At 39.9% G+C, this 19,767-nt stretch overlaps 1 protein-coding gene and 1 pseudogene across 3 annotated transcripts in view; both read right to left on the bottom strand.

Moving 5' to 3' along the window:
• Positions 1–2,821, bottom strand: part of LOC147884413 (uncharacterized) — a 119,985-nt gene extending 117,164 nt beyond the window's left edge. Inside the window, exons 1-2 of one of the 3 annotated variants that reach the window (XM_087398677.1) lie at positions 2,453–2,821; positions 1,954–2,179 (exon numbers count right to left, since the gene is read on the bottom strand). In XM_087398677.1, coding sequence (XP_087254803.1) covers positions 1,954–1,964 — 11 coding nt within the window. In that variant the 5' untranslated portion in view covers positions 1,965–2,179; positions 2,453–2,821. Of the gene's footprint in view, positions 1–1,953; positions 2,270–2,452 lie in introns of those variants that run through there. The other 2 variants (XM_087398675.1, XM_087398676.1) reach the window with 2 other exon arrangements.
• Positions 2,822–8,707: 5,886 nt separating this feature from the next.
• LOC147884414 (protein PPLZ12 pseudogene) overlaps positions 8,708–19,767 on the bottom strand; it is a 64,176-nt pseudogene continuing 53,116 nt past the window's right edge.

Consider the following 19,767-nt stretch of genomic DNA (forward strand, 5'->3'; position numbering starts at 1 on the left):
AACAGGAAAAGAGGGTGGCTAATGCACGACTCATATGGATAGGGGGGCTACCAAAGGGCTGGTTTGAAGGAAGTCGAAAGGAAAAACTGGAAAATATCATAGAAAGAACCCCACAAATAGAGTGGGATGTTGAAGATGTAATAGCTGTCTTACAGGAAGGAACACAAGCCAAAGAATGCTTTCATAACAAAATGAAAAGAAGCAAGATTCTCAAGCAAACCAATAAGTTGAAAGGTACTAAAATATGGATAGCGGAGGAGCTCACCCCAACTCAGCTCAAACTGAAGGCCACTGAACTGACTAAAGTGAAGGATGCTTGAAAGGAAGGAAAATGGGCTGTTTACAGAGATGGAAAAGCACTAACCAGAGATTTCAAATCCAAACAAACATCCATTGAGGTAGGGTACCAAACTCGGGCAATGTTTGCTGATCCGCTGTACTGCCTCCTGTACCAGTCCAAGTACCTGCTGTACAGCCCACCGTACTGCTCCTGCTGCTCCTGCCGACCAGACCTTCTCTCTCTTCTTCAGCCCTTTTGCTGGCTCCATCTGGCTGCCCTTTGCTCCAGACTATTTACCCTCACCAAGGGTCTATTGCCAGCCTTTGCTGCTGGCCAGCGTGGCCCTTGAGGCTGCCCTAAATCCAATACAAGGAGGAGATACATGTGCTGTCCATGTAGCAGCCAGCAGTCTGTTGCCCACTTGACACCCTTAAACGTCTCTCTCCCATCCTATACAATAAGTCATCCTCCCCTATGTCCTCATATGGGAGCTCACAAGTGGGAAGGTGACCCTCATACTCCAATAATCTTGGAACCACTCGGAGTCATCACCAAGAAAAATTCTCCTATTGCTATTACTACGCTTGCCACTACTTGTGACTCCTTGATTCCAGCTCAGACTCCTCCTTTTCATCAAGCTTAATCGTCCCTCACATAATGTACAGGCTGGTCGCAATAGAAGCATTTCTTATTTTCCTTCTTTCCACCTCTAGAAGAGTCATCATCAAAACTGTCCTCTTTCTTCTTATTGGGCTTGCTGTTGCCCGGCTTGCCCTTTCGTATGCCCTTACTCTTACCTTGTGCACCGAAGGCTTTGGTCCTTGCTACGATCCCCATTGTAGATCCTTGGCCTAGCCTCCTCTTGTATCAACATCGCCCCCAACTCCTTTAAAGTGAGCAGCCTTGACCTTTTCAAAGTTATAAGGCTGAGCACGAGCATTGGCAACTAAACCGGGTCCCCCTTATGACCAATCGCTCCGAGAGAGCCATCTCGCAGGATATCATTTACATTCTACGGTCCACCTGGGAGCGTGGGACTCCAGGCTCCAGGGCGACTATTGAGAGGTGTGCTTGTTTCTGCAAGGCTTGGCCTGCAGGTGTTTTCTACATTTTCACTCTCCGAGGGATTCGTTGGCTGTATAGTCCCCCCACTTGGCTGTTAGCCCCAGTTCCCGAGATCCCCTAGGCAGTGAGCTGGCCTTCTTTGGAACAGGCCGGTTTTTCTTTCAGTCTTTTCCGGTTTTTTCATACTCAGCACCTTCGGGGCTGTTGTCTTGTATGAAATCTTTCAAGCATTAAAAGAAGGTTCCTTTCTTTGAAAAAACAAATAAGGTGGAAAAGATTCAAAAATGGTCCTGGACCGGCAAGAGAAACCACACCTTACTGCATTCTCATCTTGGAGACTAGGAGTTTGCCCTTGAAATTGCTTTAGATGGAACGAGTAGCCAATACATTCACAAAGTACACGGCATATCGGCTTCCAAAAGAAGAAGACAATTAAGAGCAAGGTTTTGCAATCACAATGGATGGAGGACACCAAATGGTGGGTTTTGGAGGCTAGAGCTAGATTCCCTCCTATATACACCTCCCTCTCAGTCGGCGATGATGTGGAAGCTTGCTAGCAACATAAATTCTTTGAATTGAGGAATACGATCAAACCCAAGACAAGGTACCTGTAGCACATCAATTGATCATGTAAGGCTGATATCTGTCGTATCGTCTGAGATGTGCAAGACTGGGCACTGGCATGTGGAGGAGCAGGACCAGATACTATCGGACGAATGAGTGTATCCTCTATGGAACCAGGCAGTGGTTGCACTACGAATTGTCTCAAAAAAATACTCTGAGATTTGTAAGAGGGAGACAAATGCCAAAAAGGACCACTTTACAATTACCAGCCTGGGAGGGGAAAACAATTTAGGCGCTACATCAAAGAGACTCCTAATTGTTTAACATATGAATTGAGAAATGGAATCGTAATTTGTTTATTCCTCCATGTGACCAGAGATGATCTTTAGGTTCAAAGGTAGAACTCCTTTTGATCTTTTGAATAGAGTAGGACTCCTCTTGGTTCTTCCACGGAAATGGATCTTTCACATTTAAATTCATGTTTTTTCACGTTGTGCAAATGGACAAAAAGCCGAACGATACACGTTGAAATGATTGCCGTACCTCGCCACCTCACACTGCTCGGAATATGGAAGCAGAGAAAGGCAAAAGGAAAATTCGGATAACGCAGGCTTCCACGAGGTTGACTTAAAGGCCCATCTTTGTATACCATGTTCCATGTCCTCCATGTCCGTCCGCATTTGCACTCTACACATTCACTTTCATGACGATGGCACCTCACTATGGCATACCCTTCCAATGCATAGATCAGGGAAGCCGCCCATGCCTGTCCATGGTGCGTTGAATGCATCTAGGCCGTGGGCTTGACGTTGGTCGGCAATCTTGCCCGTCCATGATTTGTGGGCGGTGCCAATGGTGAGCTAGTCATGATTTGTGGGCGGTGCCAATGGTGAGCTAGCCTACAAGCACCTGTGCCAGCCAAAGATGGAAGTATGAAAGTGGAAAACCTAACTTAGTATAGAAGTCATGCCATCATGTACTAGTAGTTCCCCCTACTCAACAAAAAAGCACTATAATCCCCTTGGTAAATAATGTTAGGCAGCTTAATAAAAGGGATTGAATGCATTTGAGGGCACAAGAAGAGAGAAGGATTCTAGGAGGCAATTATGCAAAGCCTATTACTAGGGAGGTGAAGTGCACCCCCCTTCCATATACCCCTTGTCATACACTTAAAATCATACCATGACGAAAGTTTGACCCAAAAACATGAGCCTCCTTTTAATCGTATCGTGAGGTAGCGTTGACAGTAAACATGATTAAGGATGTGTAGGTTAAAGGGGCCAATAAGCAAGAGTACACTAGTTTACAACCAAATGCCCTCGATTTTTGGGTTGCTCAAGCTTGCATGCTATCAAGATTTGTGAGGAAGTGGTTAAAATTGGTCCTTCAATGTTGTTATCCTCCCCTCTATGTTCCAACTTTACCAATACTTGAGAGTTTGCATAGTAGTGAAATGTGTCTCGTGTCATGCTTGGGCTTAATCTTTTCATGGTTAAAATTTGCAAGCAAGTGGTTAAAATTGTTCCTTCAATGTTGTTATCCTCCACTCTATGTCCCAACTTTACCAACACTTGAGAGTTTACATAGTAGTGAAATGTGATTGTGTCATGCTTAAGGCTTAATCTTTTCACATTGTGGTCTCTAGAGGCAGGTGGCCAAATTTTTGAGGATATGTACAAATATGATTCACATAAATTTGCTCATTTAGTTGGGTCAAAGTGTTATTCCACTTGTCATTTTACAAATGTTACTCAACTAATTTATATTAGAGATTTGCATAACTTATTACTTCACAATCACAAAGATGCATGTGGCACTATCCAAGCCATACATCAAAGTTCAGGAAGTGTTATTATACTTATCTTCAATATATTTAACCTATTCTATTATAGGTTTGCATCATAGTCTCACTTATTATTAAACATTTTGCAAAGATGTTTGTCACTATAATGATTCCCTCCTCCCCTATATCATAGTCACCTCTACTCTACTAGCCCTTGTGAGTGATTTTACGTACCACTGAACAACTTCGATTTAGTATTTGCATGATGCTACAAGCCAGTCCAAAGAGTAGAAAAAAGATTCGTGATTATTGAGTAAATATTTTTTAAGTATCTTTTGATTTTGTGTGTGATTTACTTATTGAAGTAGTTACTCATTCCACTAATAGATCTCATCTAGCAAAATGATTACCAATAGCTCCATGCTAAAGTTTGTCTAGTATTTTGTACTAGAGGCTAACCTATTGCCATAAAGAGTGTCTACCCATGAGAACACTATGAGATGCCACTATAGGGCTTATTCTCTGAGCTACCACTAGACGGCTTATGCTGAACCTATCAAGTTGTAATACTCCCTCTCAAAACAAAGTGTTTTTAAAGCATAATCCTACCTACATGAATGTAAGAGAAGTACTCGATAAATGTGTTGCTCAAGTCATGATTAAGAATGTGCGCTAAAGATCAAGCTTGTAGCAAAGTAGTGACAACAATGTGTCAAGAATAGCCAAGGGGCTTTACAAGGCTGATTATGTATGTAGGAACTATTGCCAAAATAGTTGATAAATGTGACTTCACATGGGTGGCATGTGTACAATGCAAATATGTGGAACTATCTTGAATCCAAGAAAGATCCCTTTGCCAAATGTATCACTGATCTGATGAATTGCATACCAAGAGTATTGAGCTACTATCAAATGTATGAGTTGATAGAGCCAAATGGACTGACACCGATGGAAACTAATCGGGTGGTTCAGGAAATGGCTCACGTGGATTAGTGGAATTTGATCTCCTCTAAGGGTATGCTAGTTTACAACAAAAGTACATGTCAATATGCCAAATGTAGCAAAATATTTTATGTTTGTTTGTTTTATGTGATGGTTGAAGATGTTGCAACAATGGATTAAGATGTGGTTCTTATGAAGAAGCTTGATTATTCTGAACTATGGAAAGTCAAAAACCAAATTTGATGTGCTCAGTGCATAGAGTATGATCTATTGAGGATTTTTGCTTTTTATAGCACTACGAAATTCCTTAAGAACCAAAAGTTACGGCCATTTGTAAATTTTGCCAAATTTTATCAAAGTTGTGGTCAAAGTGACGATGTGGCATTTTGGGTTCCCATACGGTTTACAAAACTTTTTCCAAAGAGTGCCCAAATGATGATGTGGCATGTAGGTGATATGGCATTGTGTATCCACATAGTTAAAAAATGTTCTACGTGGCATAGTGTGCTTACGTCGCACACGAGATGGCATAGCACTTGTGACATGGCATGTTAACACTTGATGATGCGACAACTATGATGACATGGCACCTATGATATGGCATTGCAATGACTGTACTATTGACATGACAATTGTTGATGATGGATCAATGATGAAACATGGCACTAACTTGATCTAACCCTATCTACCACGTGGCCTATATGAGGCTTAAGAGGTGAGAGGGGTTCTATGAAGAAATCGTGAGGCTCTAGAGCTTAGTGGTAGTGGGAAAGAAGTAAGACGAAGATGGTGCATTTGGGGTAGCCATACTTGCTTTGCATTTCCCAAACCACACTCCATGTCATGAGCTTCTGTATATGCCTGAGTTGTGTAAGAGTAACATAGAACTTTTCTTTGTAGTCGTTTGAGAATTGTGGAGTATGCATTATGTGTGAGTCATCCATCAAATTATAAGCTACTCACTTGCACTATTTTAATGTACGTAGTGCTATTATAGTAGCTTGTGTACTCTTTGTTCTTGTTGTTGGTTGTTTATGTGTGGATGCGTCAATTTTATGAGCACAAACCTATGAGCAGGTTTATCCGAGCATGTTTTTCAAGAGATTTTAAAAAAAAGTATTTCTTTAGGAAACATGGTTTTTACACTTTTATTTTCACTAGAAGTAGATCCCTTTATCATAAAAATATACAAACTAGTCACTCATTCATTTTTACACAACATAATTTTCTTATTTATAGACATCCCTTTGTACCCCTGTTAAAAATGTGTTGAAAAATAATTCCTTTAAGAAACATCCCTCATAATCACTCTCAATGTAATAATACTATACATATTTAATTACTTATGAACACATTTATATCATATGGCAATATCTTTCTAGTGTTTTTATAGCATAAATAACAAGATATTTATGGACATGTTTCTAAAGAAGTTTAAATTACTATAAATAAGTATTAACTTGGTCTTATATATCACTCTCATAAAATACATGTAATATTTAATACTATATATGCAAGATTTTCCAAAATATAACCCCATAAATGTGCTCAAATGGGGTGTTCCAATCAATTTGAGTGGCTAAATGACTATATTTGGATATTGGATGTGAAAGTTATGTCACTTTTAAAAGTGCTATCTAAGGTAGTTTCGCCAACGAAACTACCTTGGAAGACCTACTTCAAAGGGGTTTTGATGGCAAAACTACCTGGATGGCTTGCTTCAATGAGTTTTCTTTGAAGAAACCATTTCATGAAGATAGGTTGAGAGAGGTTTTTCAATGTCACCCCCTATTAAGTAAAAGTTATAAGAAGGATCATAAGGGAATTTTCATAGAGAAGCCTACTCTACATGTGTGTTTCTTCAAAAGCCATCCCATTATGTTCTCACCATTCCTAAAGATTCACGTAAAGATTTTTGTATTAAATATGCATTGATATAATACTTTGCATATTTTTAAGTGAAACTATGTTTTCTTCTGATCCATTTTTGCCATATTTTTGCATAGTTGAAAGCTTTCTTTTTCCTTCACTCGGATGCTCGTAAGATTTTGCTCGAAAAATGCTCGTCCCCGTCTATGTGTTGAGGTTGTGTCACGATGCTTTACTTGATGTTGTATTGTCTCTTAGTCATAGTTACTTTGTAGGTATATTGAGCATTGCAAATGGAATGACTTCATAGTGCTTGTATCTCTGAGTCACATTTTACATTACTAGGGTAGGTGCTATTGCGTACATCACTTTGTATAAGCTACAATTTTTTAGCAACCCTCACTAAACTATCAAGACAGTAAGACCATGACATAAAGGGCTAGATGGAACAATAGTATCTCCATACTACAATTATGTCTAGTGCATCTATCACCAATAAACTAACCACTAAACTAGGTTGGACCTAGCAATGGCTCTAAATTTGATAGGAGATTCTTTTTAATTCTTGGTATATACAAAGCATTAGAAAGTGTAATTAATCCACCATTTAGCAATGAGCACAATCTTCCCAACTCCTAGAGTTATTAGCACATGTAATAGTGACCAATGAAGTAAAATGATGATTGGACATGATGTGCTTGCTAGCACCATTGTCAAAGAATCACACACAAATCTAGCACCACTCATATGCATACATCATATAGCAAAGGATTGTAGTTGCAAGAAACTTGAAACACTCAATCATGATGAGCATAATTAGCAACTTCCTTCCTCTTAGCACTAGGTGTTGATTCATTAGCTGCAAACAAGCCAAACTCCTTCTTCTTCTTTTCTTTAGCAAGCCATTTCTTTCATTCATTCATGTAATGAGCACGTTTGAATGCACTTGCATCCATGTTTTGGTGCATTAATGTAGTGATGTCTATAAAGTGCCCAACAATTCATTGTAATACCCCTTGAATGTAGCAAAATTTGGATGCAATTACCTACAAATGACAACCCCTAGGCATGATGGCCTACAAAAAAATAGATATAGAGCAAAAGTACTCCAACTCAAACATGGGGGTAACAAAGCCATACCACGAAATCCCAGAATCTCCAATCTGATGTGAAAAAGGGAGCATCAAGCATAAGGTGGTCCTTTGAAGCACCTCATATCTAAGTAGAATCAATAGTGGTGACTCTAAGAAGGTATTGTTGGGGCTAATATAAGTTGTGGGTGAAAGGGTGATGCCTCTTCAAATAGGTTATAGCAATCTCGCAGCTTGGAAAACATGGACTTCTAAGAGCCTATGGAAAACTTGTAATGCCAAAACAGGCACAAAAAATGACCTTTAATGAAAAAACAGAGGCTACTACTATATAATACACCTTTCCATTGAAAGATGTGATAATATAGTTTTGTTCCCAACAAAGTGACAGCATAAGACTATAATGCACCTTTCTTTGCATACAAAGTATGGTGCAAGATGTGATAGTGTAGTTCTACTCCCAGCAGCACAGTGATAGCATAGCAATCAAGCATAACATAATATCTTCTTTTTTGATATAGATATACACCACTTTTTTTGATTAAAAAAAATAAAATTGCAAAAGGATACGACCACAATGCTAATATAGGAAAATAAGGGATGCACACCCACCAAAAAAGATAGAGTATGTTCCTATGCAAGGAGGGGAACCTCTTGAGAGGGCAATAGTGCCTCGGCTAGTCCTATTGTTCCAACCACTACCTATGACATAATACAATCTACGCAAGCTAATGTATTAGTAGTAATTATTTGCATGGAGTAAAACTAAATGCAAAGTTAAAATTTCCTATAATTAGTTCAAGAATCAAGATTTTTGTTTTTGGGGGGTGGTATCAAAAATATATTATATTTTATTATGATAATAATATTTTTACATGAAGCACCTTTGAGCATCATCCTCATCAAGAGGGAGTAAACAAGTAATATCAATGACTACCATATGTTCTATTGTAGCAAGGTAAAACATCAGTATTATTGGAGAACCATCTGAGACAAGTGAAGAAAAATCTCATGAACCATAGCGATGTAGCTTAGACATCAAAGTTATTCACATCCAAAATCATAGGCCATCTGAACATTGTCTTTGTACTAGAATTCTATGGCATTCTTGCTCTAGTAAGTAGGAACATGTTCATCAAGCTCTTTGAAAACCTGATCATGGTCCTTGTCAAAGAACTTGACAGCTTGACACAACCTTTGCTTTTCCTGTTAACCAATCCAAGAACAAAGTTTTGGCATTAGAATCATGAGATATTTTATCATCACCCCATTGCCACACACCTTTGGTGAAGCATTTGTCAACAAAAGTTTAATTAAGGAAACAAAACTTGGCCCTAAGCCCATATCTTGAAGGGACTGAGCAAGAAAATATCATTCAAGTCTTGTGTAGGCCTTATCAATCTTAAAAAACAAATACTTGACAAGTATCCTTACCATATTCACCTTCTTCCCATAAAATTAACAATGGCTTCTAAGAGGTGCTTGCCCTTAATGAAACCTGTTTGATCCTGTAAATCCATAAATCCATTTTTTTTAAAATCCTCCGAGAGCAAGTATTTTTGGAAAAATTTTATACCTACAATTCAACATTGTGAGTGGTCTCCAATTCTTATGGATATCTTTCCTACCTTCTTTTGGAATCCTCCATTGATTTGGGTAGGTAGCTGATTTGCCTAAATACTTTCTTGCCAAGCTTAAAGGGTATTTTCAAAAATGTCCCATGATTGTTTATGTGAAATCTACTAAATTTATGTCTACCCCAACACAAATGCAAAGAAATGATTAAGTAGTGAACTCGAATTATAAAACCTACTAAAGAAATTATTGCATGTACTAAAACTCAATTACAAATTGCATAGCGAGTCCTCCTCATCAGGCCTATTGGGCTTGTTGGAGGATCCCATGTTTACAAAACCATTATATATCAAGACTAGAAGCTTCTACAAAACCCCGGGGGGTCCACTAGGGTTTATCATATGGTACCACATGAATGTAAGGGAGGGGGGTTATATAAGGGAAGGAAGGTACATTTTATAAGGTAAGGTCCCGTAAATAGGGGTAGATAAGGGGAATTTTCATATATTTATTGCATGCAGGTGACGTCTCCTTATTACTACTAGTGAATCCCCCTTGTAAAAACTCACAGACTCTACACCATATGACAACAACAAACAACACCTAAACATGGTATTTTACTAAAGAGTATGGTCACAATTGATGAGGAAATCACGAGAATTAAATAGGGGTAGCCGAGATGATTGTGTGTCATTCTCCATGACAATCAACATTCCCCATGCAAATCCATGCCATTATGTGTCCAAAGTGCCACAACTCTCCAAAGCCACCTTTTACTCCATGCAAGTTTGCATGTCCAACTGCCCCCTCAAGTCAATGCTTGCATGAACCAAATACCATGATTTCATAAAGGGATGCAGTGAAAATATGTTGACAAGTGTTGGTATGGATTATAACACTATCCATGCTTATTCCAATGATCGTATTCTCTTTTTCATGAGCATGAAGAGTTATGCATTTGTAAGCATGTATGTTATGCTTTTGGATGTAAGGGAGGGGGCTGACTTTATGCACTTGGATTTAAGGGAGAAGGCTGAATTGCATGAAGAGTTATGCATTTGTAAGCATGTATGTTATGCTTTTGGATGTAAGGGAGGGGGCTGACTTTATGCACTTGGATTTAAGGGAGAAGGCTGAATTTACGCATTTGGATTTAAGGGAGAAGGCTGAATTTTTAGGTGAAGTGTAGATAATGTGAGTTAAGGTAATTATGGTAACAATTGCTTATTGCTCTAGGTACTTTAAAAGCTCAAATTGCTACATATAAAAAGGTGAAACATGAGTGCTTCATTTCTTAAATGATATAACTGAGACAAAATCACTTATTTCGCGTTCTCCCTATATAGGGAAATAGAAGATTCTCAATATTGTTTACTAGTTCATAACCAGGAAGTTTGCAAACTATGAAAAATGGAGCATTTCCTAGTTTGTCTTACAAAGAAAAAGAGGATTCTCTATATCATTTACTAGACTATAACTAGGAAGTGTGCAAACTAGGGAAAATGGAACATTTCCTAGTTAGACTATGTAGGTAATTACTAATGAATTTCACTATCTAGGAAAATTTTCCTATATGGTGAAATTCTCTAATGATTCCCTGCATTGACTTGCATAGGGAATTTTTTGATTGATTCCCTAGATAAGGTAACTAGGAAGTGTTCCATTTTCTCTAGTTTGCACTCTTACTAGTTATGTTCATTTCAAACTAGTAAAAGATATAGAGAATCCTCTTTTTTTCCTATACAGAGAACGTCTCAAAGTTCCTTGTGACGTACGTTGTTGGGAAAGACGTCGTTGGGTGGGCACAAGTTGGTTGCTGTAACCACGATTGATCCAGCTCCTGGCAGGCACCATTTTGGATCGGCGGCGGCACAACATTTGATTTCGAAGCAGCTCGACCCACCGTTGAAGAGGGCAGGCGGCAGTATTTGTGCCATAGCCGGAAGAATACAAATCGCCATAACCGCAAGCACCTCCTGTTTTCGCCAAGCCACAATATATGATCGTGAGGATTTGAGAAGTGTTTAACAAACGAAGACGCGAATCGTAGCTTGAAAAGGAACACAAGGAAGCAAGATCATGAACTGAAACAGAGTATCGTCATGCATACCCATGGTGCCAGATGCGTCGCTGCCGCCATAGAAGGTGGCATGGGCGTTTGTCCATCCACTCAGCTCAGGCGAGCCGTAATAACCAGCAAGGCAGGATGCACAAGTTGCCAACAGGATTGCGAGGAGCAAGAACGGTGAGTATATTGTCATAATCATGAGTGAAAGGTCGCTGAGCTCGTGGGGGACGACTGATCTTGCTGAAGGATAGCTATACTGAAGGAAGTGCAGTAGCTAGTTACACCTTGGAAGTTACAGAAAGCTAGAGGAAGAATTTATACAGCAATGCGCAATCAGGCACCGCTGATGCAGGTTTGCCCGTCGTGCCCTCTCTTAATCGCTTCACATGGCTTGTTTCCCGCACCATCCTGCAACACCAGAAACATGCAACGTATTGAAGATTGTAGCCCCCGCAAGCTACTGTTGGGGGTGCACTCTCCAAACTGATAGCCACCGGCCATTTGCAGTTTGAAGTATATCAACCTCTACCTTTGTGATCTGATGGGAAAAATCAATCCCGGTTTGTTCTATACACCTGCATTTTCATCAGCCCACCCTGTCGATAAAACTGATTCCTTAAGCTTGCAGCACTGCTCGTGCCGCAAGGCCCCATTTGCTCATAGAATTCTCATCTGTTGCGCTCTAGTGATGTCGATCTATATGCCACCAGCCATGCACACTAATGTCGCTATGCACCAATGTCGCTGCGACTCGCCCATTTGCATCGTCCTTTCGACATCAGGTGCCAGCCGACACTAGCAGACTAGCTCGCCCTCATGTCGTGACTTGAATCCGTGCACATGATCTTCACTTTACGATAGCTGGATGGCTCGAACCTTCAACTGGAGTACTCCACCAGTCCATCATGATGCACCACCAAACATGGAGCATGGACGGCTAGCACCAGCACAATCACACGAGACTCATCACATCACCCACAATGCATGTTTATCAAACTTCATATTTTGAAACTAGCACAGAATTTTTGCAGCTCGCTGCCCGATTCCTTTCCATACTTTGTTAATCTGTAGTCCAAATTTGCAATCTCTTTTGGGTGAAGCACAAGGATTAAAGCCAGCTTTCCTACGTCTGTCAGGGCGATCAACAAATATAGCAGAAGAACACGATGGAAGCTTACGAGAGAGTGGATGTACTCTACTTAGTAACTTATGATTGCATCTTTTGCACATGACGAACTGTTGACAATGATTGGTGATGGCACAAATTATGCCTTACTTGACCGCCGGAGCTGTTCATAAGGTCTTGCACACCCGCCCTATATTTGATTCATGGGCAACATGAGAAGAGGCAAGACATACTTGGGGCTCCATAAAGGAGAGGGCGAGGGCCTCAACTATCTATTTCAATATCCAAACCAATGTTAGATCTCTAAATATTTACATTCAGCCCACTACTTTTTGTGCTGCTGTGCTCATCAAAATCAGCATCACCAATGGAAGGCTTGTCCTCATTGGTAATGGCCTGAATATTTGTATCTCCTATCTCATGATCATTCTTCTTTCCAGTATCACGATCACTATTTCCTCCATGGCCATGATCATCCTCCATACGCTTCTCTCCTCTCTCTTCTCTCTTCCTCCCCTCTCTCTCTCTCTCTCTCTTTCTCTCTCCCTCTCTCCCCTCTCCCCTCCCATCTCTCTTCCCCTTTCGTCTCCCCTCCTCTCTCTCTCTTCCCCTTTTGTCTGCCCTCCTCTCTCTCTCTTCCTCTTTCCATCCCATCCCATCCCCCCCACCCCCCCTTCTCTCTCTCTCTATCTCTATCTCCCCCTTCCTTTTTTAAATTTATTGCTGTCGGGACAGCGTGAGAGCAACCCTATCCTCCCTTCCCGCTCATCTCCCTTTCCCCTTCCCCTTCCCCCCCTCCCCCCCCTCACTCTCTCTCTCTCTCTCTCTCTCTCTCTCTCTCTCTCCCCCTCCCCCCACCCTCCCCTTGCTCTTCCCCTTCCCTTCTTTCCTTCACCATGGTGGCAATGCAAAGGGCTATGCAAAAAATAACAACAAAAATTTGTCACGGCAATGCGGGAGCTACCCTACCCTCCTTTCCCTCTACTCTCCCTCTCCCCTTCTCTGTCCCCCTCCTCTCCCCTCTCTGCCTCCCCTCCCCCCCTCCTTCTCTTTCTCTCTCTGTCTCTCTGTCTCTGTCTCTGTCTCTCTCTCTCTCTCTCCTCCCCTTGCTCTTCCCTTCCCTTTTTTCCTTCCCCGAGGCACCCCCTCTCTTTCCCTCTCTTTCCCCCTTCCACTCCTTCTCTCTCCCCCTTCCTTCTTTCCCTCTCTTTTGCCCTCCATCAAGATGTGTCATTTGAAGGTGTGTGCGTCACTCAGAGCAAACACATCTTGAAAAACCTTTGTAACTATTGCAAGGTGTTTATTGGCATCATTATAAAATTCTTTGAGCTTATACAGGTGTTTCTTTCTGAAACTTTGAAAGGTGTTTATTGGCACTGTTATTAAGCCTTGGAGATTTTAGAGTTCCAAAACTCTAAAAGGTGTTTATTAACATTGTTATCAAGTATTGGAGATTTTAGGAGATTGTCATGGTAAATTAATCTCATGCATGGAACTTATCTATATAAATATAAATAAGTAAATAAATAATATTTTCATGATTTTTTGTATATTTAAAAGTTTGTAAAAGAGGATTGAATTTCTTTAAAATAAATATTTATACTAGGATTTTTGCAATATAGAGTAAGGTATTTTTTTTGTGTTTCTTAGTTTTTGCATTATTAGTTCAAAATAATAGTGTGAGTAAATATAATTTTTATTGAGAAAGCTAAGTGTCAAAAAGTAAAATTTTGTTTTGGGAATGATATTTTCATAAAGTAAATCACCTAGAGAGAGGGGGGGAATCAAAATTCACCCAAGAGGTCCCATCTCCTCTTCAATACCATTTGGGGCTGATGTGGGGAAAGTGCACATGGGAGGAGGGTTAAGCATGGATTAAGGGGGGGGGGAGGATGGTTTGGGTGGTCCCTACTACAAGGGGGACAACCAATAAGGGTTTTTTGCATGCCTTCCCACCCTCCACCTCAACATACCATCGTCCCACACCTTGGAGCAGTCCTTGGTACACCTCAAATCCCACCCTAATATCCTTGAAATTAGGAAACACTAATTGGAGGCCCTTTTGAGACCCCATTTCTTCCCTAATGATTATAGATAGATATTGTGAAATTTATTATGTGGAGATGATAGTGCTAGAAATTAAACTTTTGATTCTCGAATAATGTTTTCATAAAGTAACTTTTCCATTTGGAAGGATTTTTAGGATTAGTCCAAATATAGGCATTGGAGTCCAAAATTAATGAAATGTGTGTTTAAAATAAATTATTAGTATTTCTTGTCAAATTTTTATCTCATTATGGCACTATGGAGAGGGGGAGAGAGAGAGAGAGAGAGAGAGAGAGAGAGAGAGAGAGAGAGAGAGAGAGAGAGGATGCCATAGTGCAATAACATTGACAAGAACAACTAGTAATTTGTTTGGTAGTACATACAAAAGGTTTAGGGAATGTGGTAGGAGAGAGAGAGAGAGAGAGAGAGAGAGAGAGAGAGCATGGTAGGAAGGGGGGGTGAGGCTCGGGGAAGGAAAAGCATGGTGCGGGAGAGAGAGGGGATTGAGGAAAGGAGAGAGCAAAGAGGAGAGAGCAGAGAGAGTATGTTCACCATTTTTGCACAAGCTTACAAAAAAATCGCACCTGCTCTCAGTTTAGTATTATGGGACCATACACTATATATATATATATATATATATATATATATATAAAACATGCCAAGATTTATTAAAAAAGGGGGGCTAGTCCATAAAACAAAGAACAATACAAAAAGGGCCATTAAATGGGCATAAAATTCTAGGCCTACACTAAAGAGAGCAAATGACAAACACCTGGGAACAAGGAATGAGCTACACCATGTAAAAGCTAGTATCCTTAAGAGAAGTCTTGGCTCTAATTAGGCGGCTATTTATGCATAAATTTCTTGAGAAAAAAGGCTATCTTTCCCAACCTATAGCCCTACCATAGCTCCTTGAATCTCCTCCACTAACCTAAAGACCTCATGACACTCGAGCACTTATTTAGATCACAAGAAACTTGGATTTTCTCCAGCAATCATCTGTAGATACACCTCGCAGAGATCTTGGCAAGGCTTGTCTTGCCAATAAACCATTGCTTACCCCTCATGCCTTTAGAGAGACAAGTGTTTGTTGGCCATTGATCTGGGAGTGTTCAGATAACTCGAGCTAATTAAGCCATTTCCCTAACACCAAGGGACCAATCACAACTAATATCCCCAATGGGTTTCCTCGAATGCTTATGACCATTCCTAATCTTGTCCCAACATCTCAACTCTTCCTAAACATGCTACAAGCACACTGAATATTTTCCAAGGCTAGAGGGTGGCCATCAAGTGGAATAGCTTTACTCCACCACATTGACTCAGCTAGACTGTCTGGCATCCCCCTGAGTCCACCAAACCCTTTCTAGGTACAAATATTAATCACTACCTACTAGGCACTCACGAGGCAAAAAATTAGAGCAAATCCCTTTACTTGAATAGAAAAATCCTAGAATACTCTGGCATTCCATGGGAGACCTCTTCACAGACCAGAGCTCAAGAATGGCTGCAATTTTCCATGAACTAGTGTACTAGCCCCATGCAAGGCATATATATAGAGAAAAGCTTGGAGAATCATTTTTTGATTAGATTCATGTTCTTAATATAAGCATCCAACAGGCATAAACCCCTTAATTGCTTAGGGAATTTGAATGGATCCCAAGGTATATAATGCATGCATATGCTGCCTACCTTCTTCTTCAACCTTAAGAAAATGACCTAAAGAATCTTTCTATCTCCAACCAATGCGATCTTTCGAAATGCCAGACTGTAGCCACATATGTCGTTGTGGCAACCAATATACATTTGACCACTAGAATCCTTACATTTCACCCAAAAGTTAATCCATGCCAAAACTTAAGCCAGTCAAAACACTGATGCAAGGTTAGCAGCCCAAGGCCCAATAGTGCCCTTAAAATTGTAATACTTCACCATCAGAAACCCATCTTATTGGCACTGAGTTTAACAAATGTGGATGAGGGTTGCTCGAGGATCTCAATGCATAGGATTTGTTCCAAGTGTAGATGAAGTAGCCTGACAAAACCAAGCAATAATTCTTATGAAAACCTCAATACATTGCTAGTCATAAACACAAAATGCCATTGGCCATCATTGAAAAGCTGGGATATCATTTGCTACCTGGATGGGAGAACAAAACCCCTCAGCAGATCCTTATCCCTTGCTTGATTCAACACATGAATTAATGGGTTTGAGAAGATAACAAATAGAAGGGGTGAAATCAGGCAATTTTGATGGGTGGATCTTGTGAGATTGAAGAAACCAACGCCCCTACCATTAAGACACAAAGTTGTTGAAGCATTCCCAAACAATGTGGCCACCTTTTGGATGATGGCACTACCAACTTGTCCAACACATGTAGGATAAAATCCCACCTAACACATTCATAGGATTTGTTCAAGTCCAGACAAAATAGGATATGCTTTTGCCTTGAAACCATAAGATAGTTGAGATAGACATTAACATTGAGCATATTCTCAAAACATCTCAATTGTTTACAAAACCTAGACTGCTCTGTGTCATAATCACCTGCATGCAAACATCCCAGATATGAACGGTAAGAGATTTGGAGATTATTTTAAAAGAATTGTTTAGCATTGTAATGGGTTGCCAAACATTTGGAGAAAGCCTATTTTGACATTTGGGAGATAGATTAATGAAGCCCGTGTTGACACCCATGGATAGAAATCTTTTGTCCACCACAACATTGGCCATTATCATTAGATCCCTACTCATAACATCCCAAAAATGAACATAAAATTTAACCATCAATCCATTGGAGATGGGAGCTTTGTCCTTGTTCATTGACCTAAGTACCGATGTTTAGTGCGCGCGAGGTGCTAATCATTGGTATTGGAAGCACACCTCATGAAGCGTCGCTATATAGCGACTTTAGGCAAACGTCGCTATATAGCAATGATTTCTAACGTCGCTATATAGCAACCTTTATCAAAATTGAAAGTGTCACTATATAGCAACACTGAGATACTTTTTAATAGTGACGTTTTACAGAGAGATTTTTTTTTCATATCAACCTTAAAAGTTAGTTTTCTCCAATGGCAATTTTTTTTAAATTTTCATACATATTTGATCTTTTGAGAGAATAAAAGTATGAGAGCATGTACATCAAGCCTTTGAAGCTCATATATTCATGTCCAAGTTTGAGATGAAAAAAATCAATAAAGAGCATTTACATCAGCGGTTTCATCTTGAGCCAAGTCTAATGCGCCAAACAAGTCTATCTCTAACTCTATACCGAGTTGATCTCCTATATCATCATCATACTCTAGCATCGTACGTTCACCTAAAAGTACTTGATCATCTTCTTCAATAAAGTGTGGTGATTCTTGATGATCGTTGTCTTCTTCCTCAATATCGTGATCTCCATCTTCCTCCCATGTGATGTCATTATGTGCATCTTCCTCTTGGCTCATATTGTGATCATCTTCCTTGCTAGATTCATCTAAATCAATTGGATCCGCCATTGGTAGTGGCATCTCCATATCCACATCTCTATCTTCAAAACATTGCTTACTTCGTGGTGCAACTTGGATCACATACCACCATCTTGGATCAAAACGAGCCGGATGAAAAACCACCTATATTGAACATGGGTGCCAAATGTCATCAATTATATATATGAAAGTATGCTTAAGTACATGTATCAATGGATCTTTAAAAACGAAGGCTTCAATTAATTAAATCATTAGTATGCACCTACTCACAGTGCTCGAGAAGAACAAAAGTATCACTTTCATTGGTCCAATGTTTGGTGGAGTCTATTGGAAAGAAGCCGCTACTATCTTTCTCACTGTCGCATGGGGACCATTGTAAATAGTTCTAAACCATTTTACATCAAGAATAAAAATACTAAATCGTATAAAATCAACTTCATAGATTTCGCATATGGTTCCACAATAATCCAACTTTGAGAAGAGATTGGTATCCGAAGCACTTGCTCAGCTATCTTGTGTGAAGTTAGCCATGACTCCACAATCATATGTGACTCTCTTTGAATTGATACAATGCACGCGTCGTCTATATGACCATAATACACTGTACTTTTTGTACTGTAAAAGAGCATCATTAAAACAATGAAGATGCACCTATTTTATAGCGTATATTGTCACAAATAATTACTTAATTACGTCAAGAGGTAAGAAACTTACATGCATCATGCATCCAAATGATAACTCTCGCTCGTGCTCGTTTATTGTCTCTCCATCGCATTCGGCTTTACATAGAGCCAGTTGTAGCCAATTAAGTGACATGTGAGTGGGGAGAAGAGCCAGATCCCATGGATATGGTTGCGATCGCCTGTACATATCTCTCAATCCACTTCTGCATCTCCTTGCTATTGAGGATACAAAACTTATTGAATTTCTCCATTTGCTCTTTGCTAATATTGTTCTGCTTTGGCCGCTTCATATCTCTCAATCCACTTCTGCATCTCCTTGCTATTGAGGATACAAAACTTATTGAATTTCTCCATTTGCTCTTTGCTAATATTTTCTTTTCCTTGGGGAACCTCACCAATGATGTGATCATCATCCTTGTTATGCTAAGCTTGTGGCATATCGGGATCCGTGGATGCAAGAAACTCCGTGATATATACTAATGACTCTTGCACAAGACATCCCTCTGCCATGCTTACTTCTGGTCTTGCTCTTTGTCTTAAAAATCCCTTGCTCTTTGTCTTACAGATCCCTTCAAAGTTTTCATAAGCCGCTCGAGAAAAAACATCCACCGATTATGAATGGTACCTGCAATAGCCACCTCATCAACTATGTGCACAAGCAAGTGGACTTGAGTTGTCATAATGCTCGAGGGAAAGTGCTTCTCAAGCAAGAATACGGCTTCGATGGATTCCACCCTAGCCTTCTCGATGCTCGATATAGAGATCTCTTTTTGAGATATCCACCTATTTCACATGCCCATGTAAGATATTTTCATAATCAGTCTACAGATTATTCAGCTTAAATTGAAGAAAATGCAATCAATGCGATTTGATAGTAAGCATACCTCACAATACCACTGATCTTGAATATAGCATTTCCAACATCTTCTTGTAAGCACCCTTTTATTGTAATTGGGAGGATGAACTATCAAAGCAACAAAGAAGTCATGTCAACAATATAACATAATCATAATTACGCTAACACATCATGATTATCGGTACAATAATTCTACAGCTTAGAATACCTTTAAGACCTTGTGCCAATCATGCGACTCGAGCCCACTAAGCTTATTGTCCTTTGAAAATGCTCCTTTCAATCAATGCATGTACCCTGTCGGTGTTTGAAAAGAGGCAATGTCCACCTTAACCGCTACCTCCTCCCT

Source organism: Dipteris shenzhenensis, chromosome 27, assembly GCF_047967505.1.
Source record: "Dipteris shenzhenensis isolate YYH24624 ecotype China chromosome 27, Dip_SZ_1.0, whole genome shotgun sequence".
In the NCBI taxonomy this organism is placed as follows: domain Eukaryota; kingdom Viridiplantae; phylum Streptophyta; class Polypodiopsida; order Gleicheniales; family Dipteridaceae; genus Dipteris; species Dipteris shenzhenensis.